General features: G+C 37.9%; 1 protein-coding gene across 5 annotated transcripts in view; it reads right to left on the bottom strand.

Moving 5' to 3' along the window:
- MLLT3 (MLLT3 super elongation complex subunit) overlaps nt 1-21,058 on the bottom strand; it is a 246,147-nt gene that overhangs the window by 147,777 nt on the left and 77,312 nt on the right. Inside the window, exon 1 of one of the 5 annotated variants that reach the window (XM_039545644.1) lies at nt 263-410. The exons of the other annotated variants lie outside the window; for them this stretch is intronic. Within the exon in view, the coding sequence (XP_039401578.1) occupies nt 263-311 (49 nt within the window). The 5' untranslated portion in view covers nt 312-410. Of the gene's footprint in view, nt 1-262; nt 411-21,058 lie in introns of those variants that run through there. 5 annotated transcript variants of the gene reach the window in all.

Below are 21,058 nucleotides of genomic sequence, written 5' to 3'. Positions count from 1 at the left end.
CGACCCCCGCCCTTAGTGTAGACCTGCCCTTATATTCCTATTGCATAAATCCTCATCTTGTATGACAAGCCATGTTTGGCCTTCAATTGGGTGAAAAGCTCATCCTTTTCCCACTCTGCCCCAGTCAACCTCAATCAGTTATCTAAATTAGTGTTGCACATCTACTGACACTCCACAGGATTAGAAATCATCCTGTGGTCACGGCCAAGAGTTTTATCTGCAAGTTTGTCAGAGAGAGTAAGAGAGAATAAAAGACACTCACATAGTTCATCAATATTTGAAGGCCTTTCCTGCTCAATACAGGACAACATTTAGAAAACTCTTCACTCATATTTTTACTTGCTGTTACATGCTCATGCATCAGACAGACGCGTATTACTTCCAGAAATGAGAGTCAAAAGGAGGCAGGATGGCTCACCAACAAAAGGAGACTAGAGGAGCTAAGATGAAGAAGTTTTAGACCTTTAAAGCAGAAGTTCCTTGATTCACTTCAACCAGCCTCTGGTTTTCCCACTGCTTTATGATTCCACCTTAGTTTTATTCCTCTCATCAAGCTGATTTACTGGCTTCTGTTTAGTATTAATTTCTTCTCTGATGATTGTAGCTGCTCCCTCGAGTTTCCTTTCTGAACTACCTTTTCTACCCTTTATGCCTTCAGTTGAGCTTTTCTTCAGATTGCCAGTGAATGAGGGGACAGAAAGGGTTACATTAAAATTGCGGTGTTAGAAATGTGGGCAATAAACCTATGAGAGAGAGAGAGAAAGAGAGAGAGAGAGCGCGCCTGAGTGCATATTATTGATGTTAGAAAACAGAGTTACCAGGCAGTCTTCTCATGTAAACAAAGGAACACTCTGACCATACTTCATAGATGTGTTGCTGCTTGTGTGAGCTCCTCTAGTTCCAAATGAAACTATCAATGCTCATTTGGGTTTATACTGTGAGATTTCATTAATCATCTGCCTTGGATATGTACACATTTTAGCTGAAGAAATTACTTTAGTTATAAGTATTAAAATAAACATGGAACTGAAAAGCAGTATTTGAGTTTTTTGAAACATACAGATCCTTTCTGGTAAGTGGCTCAAAGGAGCACAAATATTGGTCAGGCATAGCCAGTACATTTGGAAGAGGGCAGTTGAGTCTAAGAGGCATCATTCCCCTTCCCCCCACCTCCCACAACCCATCACAAGCCCACAATTGCTTTCCACAGGAATCATGTATGTTCGGGGGCCTGTGCAAATTCAAGGGGAATGGACAAGCTGGGAGGCAACTACTCTATTCTCCATGATCTCTACCCACCTCAAAAAGGGAGTGGTGAGCATGCACCCAAAGGGCAAGTAGCCAACAGTAGCATGGCACCTTTAAGATTTGTGCCGCCAGGAAAAAGAGTAGGATCTGGAGAGATACAGATCATCAGCAAAGATGGCTCAGGATCCATAAAATAACTCTTTGGGATTTCTGCAGATTACAGGGAAATACATTTCCCCCTTTTGCAGATCCACAGATACCTTCTGACAGAGGAAAAACAGATGCAAGTGTTAAGACCAGTGGTTGCCAAGAGAGGAAGATCTTTTAGCTGTAATATTTTATATAGATATAAATATGTATTGCAACATAAAGCAGATTTTTAACATATTTATCTGTGCAGACATGCAAACGGACATTAATATAGTTCATACAAATAGTCTAGTATGGAACACATCTCTCTGAGTCCAATACATCAAACATCTCACTGGCAGCTAAAGGAAAAATAGGTCACCTTCTATCTACAGTATCAGATCTCATGATAGATTGTGACCTCATAACTGTGAAATAAGTGGGGGGAGATATTAAAAATAATCCAAAACATATTATACCAAACACATACACTGTGCAACTAGACAAGAAAGGGGATGCAATGTTACATAGAGTCTACATTACCTCAATGACAAGAGGTACAAGACAGAAAAAGGTCAAAGAACTGTGTAGTTCAAAAACAAAACTGGGTAAAACAAAAAACATACTGTTGCAAAACCTACAGTTTAAGTGGGGAGGGGAAGAGAAGAAAAGTTTTATAAAGGCATTAGTAAGTTAAGCCCATATTCAACAAGATACAGGGATTACTCCCAAGCTTAAAGTTGGTCGTATGTTTAAGAACTTTGCTAAAACCATAGCCTTGTACAGAAATTCACAACATTTCAAAGGAAAAAAAATCAGACTTACCCGGTATGTAGAAATGATGACCTCTCTGAATATCAAAACCCTTATAATATTAGAGATGCAGTATCAGTTCAGCTGTCAAATAGTCATAAATCAGTCGCTTACTAGATTTCTTAGCAGACGTCATTATTGGAGAACAACAACGAATGAACCAGCAACGTTTTGAAGACTATCCCACAACATTAATCTTATTTAACCTTAAAAAAAAAAACATCTAAAACTAGAAAGTGAATAAGGGTGCAGCATCAGAGCCGGAGCTTAGGCCACAAACACTGGATTAATGGTCTCTGGTTTAGTGAGACTGATCAGTAGTCATGACTCAACATCTATCACCTTCCCTCTTTTCTTACCAGGATTTGAGTCGGCAGGTTTTTGGAATTATCCCTTCTTTAAATAAAAAAATACTAACCTTCCTCACTGAGGGAGTCACTCTCCAAGATCTGCTTTTATATCTCTCTTGAAATTAATTCCCAATACTGTTATCAAGGATAAAAATCTGGCAACAGTCCCTTTCTTTTTTGTTATATTTAGAAGTTAGATTGCTTTGTCGTCTTCTTGGATAGCAAATCAGACCAATTTTAAGAGTCTCAAGTCAATTGAAAGAAAACAAGAGGCCTCCAATAACAAAAGCAATGACAAAAAGAAATCCCCACCACAGTGTACCATCAGAAGTCACCAGAGGGTAAAGAAAAAACATAATTAAGAAGAACATCAGCAAGGCTCCATGGTTACGGGAGTAAGCTCCAGGTGTTGCCATGTCCTCCCACTTCCCAGCCTTATTTTAAATGGGGGTGAAGCCACATTTACAGCACTTTAAATATAGCTGTATGCAAATGAATTGAAGTGAGCTGTGTGATGAGCAGCTGAGTTACCGCTGATGTCACAAATCCACCTACACACCCTTTAAAACTCAGTTAGGTATCTTCAAATTAACTTCAGTGTTGTATCTGTACAGAAATACACACACATTATACATCATACACACATACAGACCATATTTTACTATACTTCCCTAGTTAACAGAATCTTACAGAAATAAACATGCAAGAGAAGAGGATTATACTGGGTACCTTGTAATATGAACATGCTGCTCTCCAACCTAGTGGAATTTAATTATAAAATATCAATTTTGGCAACAAAAAAATCAACTTTTTTACATGTGAATTACTGCAATTGTGTATCTTCTGCTTACTTCAGTTCAGCAGCATTCTTTTAAAAATATTTTTGTCTAGACAATATAGAAAAAACACGATAGAAATACAGCAATAAAAGGATTAAATCTACAACAAATATTAAGTAAATCCTTAAAAATAAAATTAAAAAGCAAACCTGGCATTCAAAACAAACTTTGGTCATAGCTAAACGTTTAGAGTACTACATGGTTAGAGATGTTTTACATGGTGGTTAATTCAGAAAGAGCTACAGCATAAGAAGAAATGCTGCATAAGCATATGAAATTTTGGATATTTTGTTAAGTACCTTTCATTTTACAACAAGCATACAAATGTAGACGTGGGTAATATAGTAAATATTTCTTGTGCCTATGTACAGTAAGTCTAACCCACCTCACTTAACCCTCCTTCTAACGCTCTTGCTGTGGAGAAAGTTAGCTTTGATGTTGCTGCTACTGCCTAATATTTTAGTATTGTATCAAGCAGAAGTGCGAAATGAAAAAAAAAAGAAAAAATCCACTACAGAACGTTTTGCAAGAAAGTGAAAGTTCTGAATTTTGGGGACACAATCACCAGCACCACCTAGAATGGAAACATTTTTACACAAAACTTCATTAAATTTCTCTCTTTTATCACAATTCAAGGCCTCAATGTAGAACTCAAGTGGTGTTTTGAAAAGTTCTTTGGCTTCTCTGTCATAATGGAACTGCTAACAGGGACTCAACAGGTGGCAGACTGGAATCATATATGGTTCTAAACCAGCAGAAAAGTTAAAAACAAAAGTAAGGAACGCCCACTCCTGATCATTTCCTATCAGAAAGAAGGCTGGGAAAATAGAGTTAAAATTAATACCGTGGGGAAGAGACACTGAATTTCCGCTCAGGTCAATCGTGAAGGTTAACTACTGGCAACACAGGAGAAGGTGGGATTTCCCTTCTGCAGCTCCAGGACTGACAGATGAGAACTAGCCCCAGTTTCTATACAGAGCAAAGACAGACACATGGACACAATAGGAAGGATAGCCGTCAGATAGAGCTGTACCACAGGAGACTGGGGAACTGAAATGTTGGTGTATGGGAAAAACATAGATGGGATACTAGAAAGAGAGTCCATCCCAAATGGTGCATTTTTTTTCTTTTTGTTCTCATATTCTCACAATGGATCTCCCTTTCCCCTCTAACAGATTACACTGAAAAAACTTGTTACTGCAGACTGTGCACTTAAGTGTAGCAGAGGACTAGAGATAGGCACAGAAATCTAAAATCCAACTTTACGAAAGTCTTTTGGACAGTTTTTTTTTCTTAATCCAATATTGTTTTTAAGAGAGGGTCAAAAATGGAAAAGTAACTTAACAAAAAATAATGCAAATGCTTCTGTTTTGCAGGACTCTATATAGAATTTAGAATTTTCATTAATTCTCCTTCCCCCCCCCAAAAAAAAAAAGATTCACCCACTTTTTACTTTTCCCACTGAAACTTGACCAAAGTTGAGGAATTTCTGAAAAAAAAAGTTACAGTGGAAAAAGGAAAAAAAAACATTCTGATGTATACAATGCCAGAGATAGGAAAAAGTGTGTGTGTGTGGGGGGGGGGACAAAACATTGAAAATGGTTTGGCTTTTGAATAACAAAACGAAAAAACTTTCAATTGGAAATGAAACAAACGTTTTCATTCCATTTAGTAGTTTGTCAGTAAATTACATTTTCTCTCAAAACTTCGGATTAAACTTGTTTTGGCAGAAAAAAAAATTCAATCAAAAAGTTTCAACCAGCTCTAGTGTTTAATGTAGCTTAAAACTTAAAGAGCCAGAAACATTTAGAACAACTTTGTTGAGAAAGATAGCAGCACTTACAAAGACCCTGAAACCCTTACTCTTGCAAAAAAAAAAAAATCCCACTGGGGAAATAAAAAGCTATTTTAGTCTCAAAAAATAAACTGCTTTATTTAAAGCAATGTACTATAACCATGGAGTGAGCTGTATCTTCTGCACTGATACTCCTGCAGTAGACTTAACTGCATTCAGTAAACAGCTTTTAAAAACAAGTCAGTAATTTGCCACATAGTCCCCCCGCCCATACACACATATAAACCAATCACAAAATGAGAAGTCGCTCCATTTAAAGTCTAAAATATTCATAAGAAAAACAATTAACCATCTCGTTCTACTTTTCACTAAGGGTCAAGTCCTCCCACCTCATCCCAAAATAAACCAAAGTAAACTGGTTTGACATAGATGTTCCTACAGCTGGCATGGTGAGACACCAATCCATTGTGGGTTACGGAGCACCCAAAAGGTATTTCTTAACATTGAGCAGATTCCTTAAAATATACATTTTTAACCAGTCTACACATCCATCAAAATCCCCTTCTCCCATTGAGGAGGATGTTAGAAACAAAATTGTTTTGACAATTTAAGAAACATAGCCCTGTACTCTGTGCTATTGTTAACAGCATTCACTTTTGCCTACGCTTTCCCCCACCTCCTTTTGGAAATTCTCTCTAACATTAAAAATAAAAAAAACAAAAACTTATCATCTCACTATAATACTATTTCTAGAATCTGCACATTATGAACTAGAACAGTACATTAAGCTTTTACTCTGAATACTGAAGTGTTTCATTCACATACCTCTATTTTAATTACACAACAAAAAAGAGGGGGACATGGAAGAAGAGAAGATTTAATTAACTTTTAGAGGTGAAAGGTGAACAATTTACGTCCAAGCAGCCAGGGATTATTCCAGTTTGCCATGTAAATCTAACACTTCAGTGTTAGTGGATGGTTGTGTGTAACTCTCTGAACTACACCATCAAAAAGATTTAGTTCTAAAAGTTAAAGAATCAGTGCCATATTTACTTTCTGAAACTTTATGTAGCTCAAGTCATCTTGCTCAAAAATCCTTTCAGCTGAAATTTAAATAATTCTCAGATACTCTTCAATAACTTACTTCTCTAGATTTATTGCACATTTTATATTACAAGCTTCATCATATAAACAGTTTTCCCAGGGAGATGTTTAGACCATTTTGCTTTCTTTAGAATGCGACATTTAATTCCTACCTCACAAGAACCCCCCTCTTCACACTTCCCCTCAGGTACAAGTGCTAGTAGTTTGTTTGAAATTCCACATTTACTTTATTTAATTGGCACTACACTAGTTGCTGAGTAACATTCCTTATATGCCCCTAATTATGGGGACATTAATGACTGCAATCAGCCCAATTCCACTTCCTTGCCCAATGATTTAATTTCCTGTACAGTATTGCTTTCAGGTCTCCTTTGAAAATCTTCTCAGTCGGCATTTCTTTTTAGACCGCTGTTCTCTATTATGTAACAGAGCTCGTACTGGCTGGTGTACAGCCAGCCTACAAGTTGTAACAAATTATGTCACTCACCACAATCCTGCAGAACCTGCTGAAACAGTTGTTGAAACTCAGTTTTAAAATTAGGATGACCAGATGTCCCGATTTTATAGGGACAGTCCCGATTTTGGGGTCTTTTTCTTATATAGACTCCTATTACCACCCCCACGCTCTGTCCTGATTTTTCAGACTTGCTGTCTGGTCACCCTATTTAAAATTCTCATGTCGATAGCACATTACATCTATGACCAGCTCAGTTCTGAACTACATAAGAAGTCTTAAGTAAGTCACCAAAAGAAACAAGCGCTGCCTTAAAAGTGAAACAAAAAAAGGGCATGCAAAGCTTAATGTGGCAGCTCAGAACTTTCTCAAGAGCTATAGTGGAAAAATACAGATAAGTGCCAGACAAAGAATTCCAATCAAATATACACAAGTATAAATTGAAACATACTAGTATATTAGTACCTCTTAGACCACAAGAAGCATGTCTCGTGAATGACATGGATAGTTCTAGTACATATATTGCATACCAAAAGAAAATTAATACCAGAAGCAGCATTCTGGATGTTCTATACATTAATTGCAAATGATTCTAGTTTTACTCTTAAATCTTTTTTTCTACACACTTTATTTTGATTTAAGTATTTGAAAACATTTTGCCTACTACTGCTACAAGAACATCAAAAATTACTATAACTAGAACAGATTAGAGGGTAATAAAAGCTGTTTGGCAGTTTTACCGTGTTGATTCATTTTCACTATTACCTTTGTTTGTATGCACCTTTCACACAGCAACAGAGGAGAGAACATAAAAATTAGGAAACCATTAACTGAATTTTAAAAAAAAGAAGAAGAGGGACACAGTGGTGGGTACAGTACCTAAAAGGAACTTTAAAAAAAAAAACAAAACTTTTTTTTAAAAAATGGAATAGATTTCCAGATCAGTGTCCCTTTAAAGGAAGGGACACTTTTTCTTCCAGGAATAATATAATGGGACACTCCTGATCAAACTGATCTACACTCCTGAGCACTGCGAGACCTTAAAGTGGCAACTAGACGATCTGAGACAAAACTCTAGCTCTACACAACCCGAAAGTTTCAGAAAGTTTGTATCAGCTTTGTGAATTGGGCCTCGCTCTAATTAAAGCACATTTAACACATTCAGACCACATCAAAGAATTAGAGAATTCTCAACTCACTGCTAGTGAATCAGTAATGATGTATAATTCAGGCAAGAACAGTCTTTTGCCATTTCACCCGACTAGTCGCAGTCAATATGGAGCCAAGCTCCCCTACACGTACATGGTGTATAACCTCACATATACCAATGAAGAGTGACAGATTTTCAAGTGCTGTGCACCCAACAGCTCCTATTAAACTCAGTAGAACTATTCACTGTCCATAAAGGTAAATATATCCTTAAATGTTCGCAGCACTGAGGCTGGCCCTACTGTCTTTCTCCCGTGTCCAATAAGACCTGGTAGTGCTGTGGAAACAGCACCCTGATCCAAGAGAGGAAAAAGTACATTGCACAACTCAAACCCCATCCAAATAAGAAGAGACTCAACAGAAATACCGCTAGCATTGACCAAAAGGAATCATGCGTATGAGGTAGAACCACGAAAACAGGGCTTGTAAAAGATGGAGGAAGTTTTAGAACCTCCTCACACAGAAACAGAGGCCTGTAATCCAATGGAAGTAAGCTGATAGCACTGACAAAACTGTACAGGGAAGGGCAAAGCTAGTGAGTTATTTCCACTGTGCCTAGACATAGCAGCTTCACGTGTCCTAAACAGTGGGAACACTCACTCATTATATAAGTAGGCTTGGAAGGATAAGATTTTTTTAAATTAGTAAATGTCAATAAATGTCAACCCCCCCCACCCCCCGCAAAAAAAAAACCAACAAATTTCCATAGATAATAATTGAAATTTACAGATAGGCTAAATAAGAAAAATGCTGCTTGAAAACTTAGGACTTTGATTTAAGGATATTTAATTTATATATTTTCACATGTGACGTTGACAATTTGTGTTTTAATAGCTATAAAGCTTTAATGTTTTTAATCTTAATGTCAACTGTCATTGAATACATTGTCTGACCCCTACATGAATTGTTAAAGTTAAAGTTTAAATAGATGACAATAAAAAAGCTTCAAAATAAAGATTGATATTATCCATCCAAATTATATTAAAAATTTCTGCTAAGCCTTTACATAAATTGCAATAAAAATATAAGGGCAAGCTAATAAGAGAAATTAAGTTTGAATTACCTCTCTAATAGTTATTTTGCCAGTAATGTTGTTTTTAAATAAGCGAATATTTTTATAAAGCCATTCTGAGAATCACACTGTGTTATCTAATAATGGACCAGCAACTATATTATCCCTATTATGCAATGGTGAGCTTCTATTACATTGCTTAGAATTAATCTTACCCAGCAGAATCCAGTTGAAATTATTCAAGTGTCCTATTAATCTGAATGAGATGCTGTACCAGAAAGAATACATAACAAAGAATACAAAAGAAAAGTAGTATTCTAAGTAGGGTGGTTGATTAATTGTAGTTAACTCACACAAATAACTAAATTAAATAATCACGATTAAAAAAATTAATCACGATTAATCACAGTTTTAATCTATGAACTATGCACTATGAAACAACAGAATACCAATTGAAATTTATTGAATTTTTGGATGCTTTTCTACGTTTTCAAATATATTTATTTCAATTAACAACACAGAATATAAAGTGTACACTGCTCACTTTATATTATTTTTATTACAAATATTTGCACTGTAAAATAACATAAATAGTATTTTTCTATTCATCTCATACAAGTACTATAGTGCAATCTCTATCATGAAAGTGCAACTTACAAATGTAGATTTTTTTTTTGGTTACATAACCACACACTCAAAAATAAAACAATATAAAACTTTAGAGCCAACAAATCCACACACTCCTACTTCTTGTTCAGCCAATTGCTAAACAAACAAGTTTGTTTACATTTACGGGAGATAATGCTGTCCACTTCTTGTTTACGTCACCTGAAAGTGAGAATAGATGTTCACATGGCACTTTTGTAGCCAGCATTGCAAGGTATTTATGTGCCAGATATGCTAAACATTCATATGCCCTTTCATGCTTCAACCACCATTCCAGAGGACTTGCTTCCATGCTGATGACACGAGTTAAAAAAATAATGTGTTAACTAAATTTGTGACTCAACTCCTTGGGGGGAGTCTCCTGTTCTGTTTTACCTGCATTCTGCCACATATTTCATGTTATAGCAGTCTTGTATGATAACGCAGGATATGTTGTTCATTTTAAGAACACTTTCATTGGTGATTTGACAAAATGCAAATCAGGTATCAATGTGAGATTTCTAAAGACAACTACAGCACTCAACCCAAGGTTTAAGAATCTGAAGTGCCTTCCAAAATCTGAGAGGGACAGGCTGTGGAGCATGCTTTCAGAAGTCTTAAAAGAGCAACACTCCAATGAGAAAACTAAAGAACCCGAACCATCAAAAAGGAAAATGTACCTTCTGCTGATGGCATCCGACTCAGATAATGAAAAGGAACATGCATCCATCCACATTGCTTTGGATTGTTATCAAGCAGAACCAGTCATCAGCATGGACACATATCCTCTGGAATGGTGGTTGAAGCATGAAGGGACATATGAATCTTTAGCGCATCTGGCACGTAAATATCTTGCAACACTGCTACAACAGTGCCATAAGAACACTTGTTCTCACTTTCAAGTGACATTGTAAGGAGAGGGATAGCTCAGTGGGGGGAGCATTAGCCTGCTAAACCCAGGGTTGAGAGTTCAATCCTTGAGGGGGCCATTTAGGGAATGGGGGTGAAAATCTGTCTGGGGATTGGTCCTGCTTTGAGCAGGGGGTTGGACTAGATGACCTTCTGTGGTCCCTTCCAACCCTGATCTTCTATGATTCTAAGAAGCGGGCAGCATTATCTCCTGCAAATGTAAACAAATTGTATGTCTGAGAGGCTGGCTGAACAAGAAGTAGAACTGAGTGGACTTGTAGGCTCTAAAGTTTTACATTATTTTCTTTTTGAATGCAGTTTTTTTGGTACATAATTCTACATTTGTAAGTTCAACTTTCAACATAAAGAGATTGCACTACAGTACTTGTATTAGGTGAATTGAAAAATACTATTTCTTTTGTTTTTTACAATGCAAATATTTAGAATAAAAAATAAATATAAAGCGAGCACTGTACACTTTTTATTCTGTATTGTAATTGAAATCAATATATTTGAAAATGTAGAAAACATCCCAAAATATTTAAATAACGGTATTCTATTTTAACAGCATGATTAATCGCAAGTGATCATGATAAATTTTTTTAATCATGCAATTAATTGTGATTAATTTTTTTAATTGCTTGACAGCTCTAATTCTAAGTAATTACAGAACAAATCTTTTTTCATACAGGAGGAGCCTGCAGTCAATGATCTTGTAGCACATTAGTATCCCATGTATTTTAGCAGTACAGTGAGATTCTCACGGTACAGAGTCCAAATGTAATAGGAATGTAAGAATACCATCAATTGCTAAACTGGAATTTGCACAGCAGTAATTTGTGACCATAAGTAGTATGTAATCATATTCAGTGAGATCTATCAAATGGTATAATGTGTACCAAAATTCATAGTGATTCACAATTCTTTATACAAAATATTGTATTTGTGTGTGTTGTTTTCCAAATGCACAAGATTCAATCCTATCAGCTCACCAGTATTTAGTGGACAAGACCTCCATGTTCCCTCTGTCAACTTTGCAAAGACTGGCTTAATAAGTTGGTGCTCCCTGTAGCTATAGTGAACACTCTAGAGTAAGAAATCTAAATTTAGATAGATTTAGCTATTAAATATCAATTGCTGTATATAGATTTATCCATTATAGAAACTTCAGCTGAGAACCAAATCAAAAGAACCATGAAACCACCTGCGAAAATGGGGAAAGATTTTTTGATACTCAGTGAGCTTCATTATCCAATTATTCAACTCTGAAAACCTGCACAGAACTTGATCCTTCATCAGGATCTATTAACTTGAACCCCTTGACCCACAAAGAGTTCTATGATACCAGAATGAAGAAATTACCTTCCAAAATAAATGCTTTGTCATGGTTCATATGCAAAGCTCTAAGGGTATGTCTACACTACAGTTAGACACTTGAGCCTAGCCTGGGCCAGCTGACTCAGGCTTGCAGAACTCAGGCTAAGGAGCAGTTTAATTGCAGTGTAGACGTTTGGGCTTGGACCGCAGTCCAAGCTCTGGGACCCTCCCACCTCACAGAGTCCTAGAGCCCAAACCCGAATGTCTACACTGCAATTAAACAGCCCCTTAACCCGAGTCAGCAGGCATGAGCCAGCCATGGGGTTTTAACTACAGCATAGACATACCCTAAGATATGTCATCGGTACTAGTCAGGACTTTCCAGGTTGCATATCAACAGTACAATAACCTCTCCCAAACCTACCTCAGCAACATGTTCTTGTACTTTAAAAGCAGCATGTGTGCGTGCAAGCCCTCATCTAAACAAAACCAACCATCTGAGGAAGATATTTTTAAAACTCAATCAGCCAATAAGGCTGCATCACCAGAGGTGACAAGAGTAAAGCAGTTTAAAAAATATTGAGATTAAGTAGCAATTTAGTGTCTATGTCAACTGGGGAAAATGACCTATTGCTGACAACATGTATAAAGAGAGAATCCATCATTAACAGTTAAAAAAAAAATAAAAAAAAGGTCACAAACCTAGATAGGACTAAATCATTTTCAGCCCCCATTGCAGAAGGTATGCTGGGCATCTCAATTCCATGAGGTCTGGCACATTTTCTAACGGGTCTGCTTTACAAAGAAGAAAGAAGACTTGCAACAGACCGTTCGAGATGCAAATCCATTCTACTTGCCACTACAGCTACATCATAGTCATGCAAATCTGCGGCTGCTGCTTTCTGAACAAAAAGGATGAGTCAGATTCTTAGCTGATGTAAACTCACGCAGTGTTCCGCTGACTTCAGTGGAGTGATGCTGATTTACATCTGCTGAGAATCTCTACTTTTAAGCCTTTCTACACAGAAGAAAAAGGATCTACTGTTGACCGTAATGAGGGTTAAGAATGACACCCCAGAACTCCCTTCATCTGGGTTTTTAAATGGTCAATTGCTAACAAAGATGGGGAAAACCTTGTCTGAACAATTCCACAACAATAAAAATGTTTTATTTCTCTTTGCTTGAAACCTACTTCACACTATTCAACAAACATTTTGAACAGCAATATGGGTTATTAATGCTGTTGGAGGCTGTTTTAAGTGTAATTATTGCCAAGGCACATAGAAGTTATGTGCAGGCATTGTTTTTATTTCAGATTTGACATTAAATAAAATAAATTAATGTACCTCTGCTTGCTCAGAATGGCACTCTGTTCCCCTCTAGTGGTGGCTAGGTCCTCTAGAGATTGATAAGCCTGCTCCAGCCTTCACTATTACATAGGTGTCTTTTAGCTGATGCAGTAGATGAAGCTCATGCATTAAACAAACAAGGGAAATACAGCCTAGATGGAGCTACTATAATATGGGTGCATAACTGGTTGGAAAACTGTTCACAGAGAGTAGTTATCAGTGGCTCACAGTCATGCTGGAAGGGCATAACAAGTGGGGTCCCGCAGAGATCAGTTCTGGGTCTGATTCAATATCTTCATCAGAGATTTAGATAATGGCATAGAGAGTACACTTATAAAGTTTCAGATGATACCAAGATGGGAAGGGTTGCAAGTGATTGGGAGGATAGGATTAAAATTCAAAATAATCTGGACAAACTGGAGAAGTGGTCTGAAGTAAATAGGATGAAATTCAATAAAGACAATTGCAAAGTACTCTATTTAGGAAGGAACAATAAGTTGCACACATACAAAATGTGAAATGACTGCCTAGGAAGGAGTGCAGCAAAAAGTAATCTGGGGGTCATAGTGGATCACAAGCTACATATGAGTCAATAGCGTAACATTATTTTTAAAAAACCAAGCAAACAAAACAAAAAACATATCATTCTGAGATATATTAGTAGGAGTATTGTAAGCAAGACACAAGAAATTATTCATCCACTCTATACCATGCTGATTAGGCCTCAACTGAACTATTGTGTCCAGTTCTGGAAGCCACATTTCAGGAAAAATGTGGACAAATTGGAAAGTCCAGAGAAGAGCAACAAAAATGATTAAAGGTCTAGACAAAAAGGAGGGAAGGTTGAAAAACGGGTTTGTTTAGTCTGGAGAAGAGAAGACTGATGGGAGCCATGGCAACAGTTTTCAAGTACATAAAAGGTTATTACAAAGAGGAGGGTGGTAAATTGTTCTCTTTAACCTATGAGGATAGGACAAGAAACAATGGGCTTAAATTGCAGCAAGGTCGGTTTCGGTTGGACATTAGAAAAAACTTCCTAACTGTCATGGTGGTTAAGCACTGGAATATATTGCGTAGGGAGGTTGTGGAATCTCCATCTTTGGAGATTTTTAAGAACAGGTTAGACAAACACTTGTCAGGGATAGTCTAGATAATACTTATCCTGCCATGAGGGGACTGGACTAGATGACTTCTCGAGGTCCATTCCAGTCCTGTGAGTCTATGATTAAGTTTGAAAAGGTCCCAGTTTTGATCCTCACTGCCGAGGATTGGGTCGGTGTTCCGTTAATTTATGGTATGATCAAGAAAATGACTGTTGTGCAACAGAAAACAAAGTCACTAGATGAAATCAGTCAGTAGATTCCAGGGACAGGCATATCAGTGAGGTTTTTTAATTTGCAGAACTATCCAGTGAATATCCATATAGCAAAAATCAATAGTACAAATACGAAATAGCAACAGAAAGTCAATTCAGGACTAAGACAAGTAACTTTTCTCCTCCATCCTGAAATACACTGCATTAATGGATACAATTATACACTTTTATAAGCTATAGACTTTCCATAGTTTTTCAACCAGACTAAATAAAAGGATGCAAATTTAAGTAATTGACACTGAGAGGAACTAAACAAAGGCTGCTACTTCATGGGTTTCCCCTTATGCTTCAGAAAAAAATATAAAGCTGTTCTGCTCCTATTGCCTGTATTGAGATTAGCCAAAAACAACACAAAAAATTATTTGCAGGTGTAAGATTTTAACTTACTGTGGAGAGGTTATTTGTAAGACTAGTGGTCTGAGTGACCTGCTCCCCTCTATCAGGAAGGAGTAATACAAACATTATTCTAAAGACTAAAGTGATGCAGAGTTTTAACTGAAATAGCCTTTCACCTCTAAAACTCAGATTCAAATCTTTTCATAGATTGCAACTAATAAGTGTCATGGTTCCAAACTCTTAATTCATTATAGACACTGGTCCACATCACACAAGCTTCAAAGTAACATGGACAGTCCTGCATCAGGAATGTAAACAATAAGAGCCATTGCTAGTCAGGACTGAAATCGGCTGGGGAGTCAACATGTTCAGAAGTTGATGGGGCCATCTTGGTCTCATTTCTACCAACCAGGCAACTTTTACCGTCTTAGTCCATATTGAAGGCAGCTACCAATGAAGATGATCCAGGGTGAAATCCTGTCCACATTTAACTCAGTTATTCTATTAGCTTCAATGGGGCAAGGATTTCACCCTAGTTTGTTAATTATCAGATCTTGTTTTCCCAAGTTAATGCTTTTTTCCTGACATCTATGCATTCAATCTATCTATCTATTGGCCAATGCTGATCATCCAGCCACACTATATTACACAAAACATACACACGCAGCTTCGGTGTTCAAGAACATACCGTATATGCCACAGCTATTGAAAATTAAAACAAAAAAAACACAGAACTTGAGACTCTCTTCTGTGCCACTGACTTGCTGTGTGATTGTGCTTCAGTTTCCCCATCTATAAAATAAGCTTTGCCACCTTGCCTAAAATTGAGAACTACGGGTGGAAAGTGCTGTATATGTGCTAAGTATACCTATGCTTTAGGCAGCGTTACAGGCATAAAGACAGCTGTCTGCAGAACACAAGGAAAGCCTGCATGGAAGCAGCAGTGCTGATTCACTTGCATTTGAATTCATCTTCCTCTAGGTTCCATAGTCTCTGGTTCTCAGTCTGTCCCCACACAGCATCTTTGCTTTTGCCAAGTCTAAAAGCCTGCTGAGATGTTTGTTTGTTTTTGTTTTGACATACCTCCACCTAGAACCTTGTATATGTAACTCTAGCCTATAGACAGAGAATAAAGAAAGGCTACAGCTACAGGCTGTACTTGACCTTTATTTAGCAAAGTGGTCTGTTCCACATTCCTTTTCTCTAGTTGCACTAAAGTGCCAATCTCAATGGAGAGTCTTTAAAAAGATCTTTTTTAAATGAAAACTTTGTAACGTAAATTACAAAAAATCAAGCTATTGCCAAAAATAAATAAATAAAACTCCACCCACCCACCACTAACCTTTAGGTCATTTTGAGACTTTTCCACGTTCTTGCTTTGGAGGACAGCTAAAACTATTTTAAACATTATGTCACTTTACATTACTCTCAATACATAGGTGCATAAATATTCTGATCTGAGAGCCTGGGAATATTTTGGTTGCTATCTTTCAACAAATACATTAAAAGGGTAATACATCAGCAAATCCCCTTCTCCAGAACTGCTAGTGATGAAGTAGCTACTACTGTGATTAAAGTTCTGCTCCTGCCACTCATACACCAAACAAAACCTGTTGAGCCAAACAGAAAGATCAAACACCACAAATCAGAAGGAACATGTACAAAAAATTCCTCTATGAGTGGCAAGTAAAACTAAACCCCAAAAGCAAAAACTCATGGGTTCCCTTTAGGGCTGTCAATTAATCGCAGTTAACTCACACGGTTAACGCAAAAAAATTAATCACAATTTAAAAAATTGTGATTAAACGCAGTTTCAATCACACTGTTAAACAATAGAATATCAATTGAAATTTATTAAACAGTTTTGGATGTTTTTCTACATTTTCAAATATATTGATTTTAATTACAATACAGAATACAAAGTGTACACTGCTCACTTTATATTATTTTTATTACAAATATTTGCACTCTAAAAATGAAAAGAAAGTATTTTTCAATTCACCTCATACAAGTACTGTAATGCAATCTTTTTATTGTAAAAATGCAATTTACACATGTAGAATTTTTTGTTACATAACTGCACTCAAAAACAAAAAAATAAAAATCTTTAGAGCCTACAAGTCCACTCAGTCCTACTTCCTGTTCAGCCAATCACCAAGACAAACAAGTTTGTTTACATTAACAGGGAGATAATGCTGCCCACTTCTTATTTAAAATGTCGCCAAAAGGAAAAACAGGCATTCGCATGGCACTTTTGTAGCCAGCCTTTCAAGGTATTTATGTGCCAGATATGCTAACCATTCATATGCCCCTTCATGCTTCAACCATTCCAGAGGACTTGCTTCCATGCTGATGATGCTCGTTAAAAAATAATGCGTTAAGTTTGTGACTGAACTCCTTGGGGGAGAATTGTATGTCTCTGGCTCTGTTTTACCTGCATTCTGCCATATATTTCATGTTATAGCAGTCTCAGATGATGACTCAGCACATGTTGTTCATTTTAACACCTTTGCTGCAGATTTGACAAAATGCAAAGAAGGTACCAATGAGAGATTTATAAAGATAGCTACAGCACTTGACCCAAAGTTTAAGAATCTGAAGTGCCTTCCAAAATCTGAGAGGGACAGGTGTGGAGTATGATTTCAGAAGTTTTAAAAGAGCAACACTCCGATGTGGAAACTAAAGAACCCGAACCACCAAAAAAGAAAAAAGAAAATCAACCTTCTGCTGGTGGCATCTGACTCAGATAATGAAAACGCATATGTTGGTCCACACTGCTTTGGATCATTATTGAGCAGAACTTGTCATCAGCATGGACACACGTCCTCTGTAATGGTGTTGAAACATGAAGGGACATAGGAATCTTTAGCGCATCTGGCACGTAAATATCTTGCGATGCTGGTTACAACAGTGCGATGAGAACGCCTGTTCTCACTTTCAGGTGAGATTATGAACAAGAAGCAGGCATTATCTTTTGCAAATGTAAACAAACTTGTTTGTCTGAGCAATTGGCTGAACAAGAAACAGGATTGACTGGACTTGTAGGCTCTCAAGTTTTACATTGTTTTATTCTGAATGCAGTTATTTTTTGTACATAATTCTACATTTGTAAGTTCAACTTTCATGATAAAGAGATTGCACTACAGTACTTGTATTCGGAGAATTGAAAAATACTAAAAAAAATTTGTTTTTTACAATGCAAATATCTGTAATAAAAAATAAATATAACATGAGCACTGTATAGTTTGTATTGTGTTTTAGAACTGAAATAAATATATTTGAAAATGTAGAAAGCATCCAGAAATATTTAAATAAATGGTATTGTTTTATTGTTTAATCGCATGATTAATTATGATTAATTTTTTTAATTGCTTGACAGCCCTAGTTCCCTTATCTATGATCACCATCTATTTCCTAGGTATTTAGTAAGTTGCCCAGCATTTAGGCCAGCTGGAAAACTAGCCTAGAATGTAACAGTTCCTGGCTTACCATCTCTTCCCTTTCCTGCCTAACGTTTGTTGTTTTACTATTCTATTCTTCCAGAGAAAACTTCACGCCCACTCCAAATACTTCCCCCTTTGTTCAGCCTTGATAATAATATCCAAAAGCTAACAATTAGAGAGACACAGTAATGACACATGGAGCCCATGATTTCTCAAAGTGCCATGACAAATTTATTTGCCTACCAACTGTGTAAGACTAGAGTGCTTCCAGCTTTGCTTCCTAGCTGAATAAAGGCAAGAAAGTAATGCATCAGCGGAGTATAAAACAGACTCCCTTAAGGGAGCAAGAGTTGGTTATCAGTCTTTTTTTTATCCTGATACCAGACATACATTGTAACATGTAAACGTACCACTTTCCGCTATGGATGAAGTGATGTTATCTTTGACATTGTGTTAGTTTCACACAGTCAAACAGCAAACCCCCTTCTCTCCTCCCACCACACTACTAGCCAGAGAGCCAAATCTGCCTTGGCCATCATTCCTATATGGGCTAGAAGCTCGACTGTGATTATATCATTCACCCTCTAGGAGTGGGAAGTCTGACATACAACATTTGAAGAATTCAGAAATCCTGCTTATACCATATCTCCTTTATGCAGACCTCAGGGTATTTATGCATCAAAGTATGAGTGGGATGGGGAGAGGGAAAGTGAAAGAGCTCTGTTCAGCAGCCTCCTTATACACCAGGTATCATATAGCCTGCTCCTCTCCTTTCCTCAGGTCAGTTACCAGATCATGTGACAGCCCAATGAGAATTAAACTCACACAGTGCATCTCCCATTCCTCTGCCCAGTTGGTCTGTGTTGGTACCACGCAGCTGGTTATCAGCAATCAGCTGTCCACCACTTGAAGACCAGTCCTATCCAGCACAGCTCCCAGAATCAGAAAAATGCCTTGGCTTTTTAAATACTTTGTACACTTCAGAACATCCAAATCCTGAACTCATAAATAGATATTTGAGACTTGTGAAACCACCTCAGCTCTCAGAGCCGGATCTAGCAGCTCTAGATAGGCAAATGGCTGCAGAGGAACTTGAAGTTGTAATAAAGAATTTAAATTCAATAAAGTTCCAGGGCTCAATGGGTTATTTTGAGAGTATCAGAGAGCTCTAAAACAAGTGTTGATCCCCATTTTAACCAAATTGTTAAATGGTATATTGCATGGAAACAACATTCCAGATTTACGGAGGGAGGCAAAAATTGTGACCATTCCTGAAGAAAAAGATCTTACCAATTGTTCAGCATACAGACCTATTTTTTAATGACATGGATGCTAAAATTTATGCAAAGGTACTAACAAACAGACTGAGAATCATCTTGCCCAAATATGTTCATCCTGACCAATCTGGGTTCATTGTTACCAGGCATCTATCTCAGGGGTCCTGGCCCCCGGGAGAGCACCCGCCAAAATGCCGCCGAATTTCAGCAGGGATGCCTCTCGATGATGCCGCTTGCCGTCGACAAGTAACGTCATCGAGAGGCATCGCCCCCGAATTTCGGCGGCGACGCCTCACGATGATGTCACTTGTTGACGGCAAGCAGCGTCATTGAGAGGCGTCGCTGCCGAAATGTCGCCAAATTTCGGCGGCATTTCGGCGGGTGCTCCACCGCCGCAGTGGTCCTTCGTCTGGCGCCCACCAGACGAAAAGGTTAGGGACCACTGGTCTATCTGATAATATCAGAAGAACTATGAATTTGATCAATAATGTTCATTCTAATAATTCTTCCGGTGCACTGCTTTATCTGGATGCTGAAAAAGCCTTTGACCAGCAGGAGTGGGAATACCTCAGACAGATTTCGTTAAGGTTTGGCTTTGGAAGTCAGTTTTCTATGGGTATACTGGCCTGTATATTCATTCTTAAGTGTCATCTTGGGTTAATGGCCATCAATCCCCTCCTTTTAATTTGTCTCGGTGTATGAGACAGGGTTGCCCCTTATCCCTGTTTGCTTTGGCAATGGAGCCATTTACAATAAATGTGAGAAACAGCCCCTTGGTAAAGAGGATCAAAACGGCTTACAGATCAGAACACAAAATAGCTTTGTATGCTGGCCATGTCTTATTATAGTTGCAGGATCCAGAAGCCTCATTAAAAATTATAGAACAATTGACTTGGGAATTTGGGCAGGTTTGAGGCTTCAAAATAAACTAAGGGCTTGGCTACACTTGCAGATATGCAGCACTGGGAGTTACAGCTGTCTTCGTACAGCTGTGTAGGGAAAGCGCTGCAGTGTGGCCACACTGACAGCTACCAGCACTGCAGTGTGGCCACATTTGCAGCATTTGCAGCGCTGTTGGGAGTGGTGCATTATGGGCAGCTATCCCACAGAGCACCTTGTCCCATTTGCATCCGAAGAAGTGGGTATTCACCCACGAAAGCTCATGCTGCAAAACTTCTGTTAGTCTATAAGGTGCCACAGGATTCTTTGCTGCTTCTACAGAACCAGACTAACACGGCTACCCCTCTGATACTTGTCCCATTTTGGCGCCGTGGGTTGCGGGAAGGGGACGGAAGGGTGCAGGTCATTCCGCTTTCTGTCCCAATGCCCCGTGATGCATCGCTTCACATCCCAGCAGTCACTGTTTTTCCGTCCACGTTTGGTGCCATTGTGACTCTCCCAACAGTTTCTGTGCAGCGCGATTTCTGTGGGAAATGGAGCCCAAGCTGCTGAGG

The sequence above is a fragment of the Mauremys reevesii genome, linkage group 6, assembly GCF_016161935.1.
Source record: "Mauremys reevesii isolate NIE-2019 linkage group 6, ASM1616193v1, whole genome shotgun sequence".
NCBI classification, from domain to species: domain Eukaryota; kingdom Metazoa; phylum Chordata; order Testudines; family Geoemydidae; genus Mauremys; species Mauremys reevesii.
This window is presented reverse-complemented; position numbering and strand designations above follow the sequence as displayed.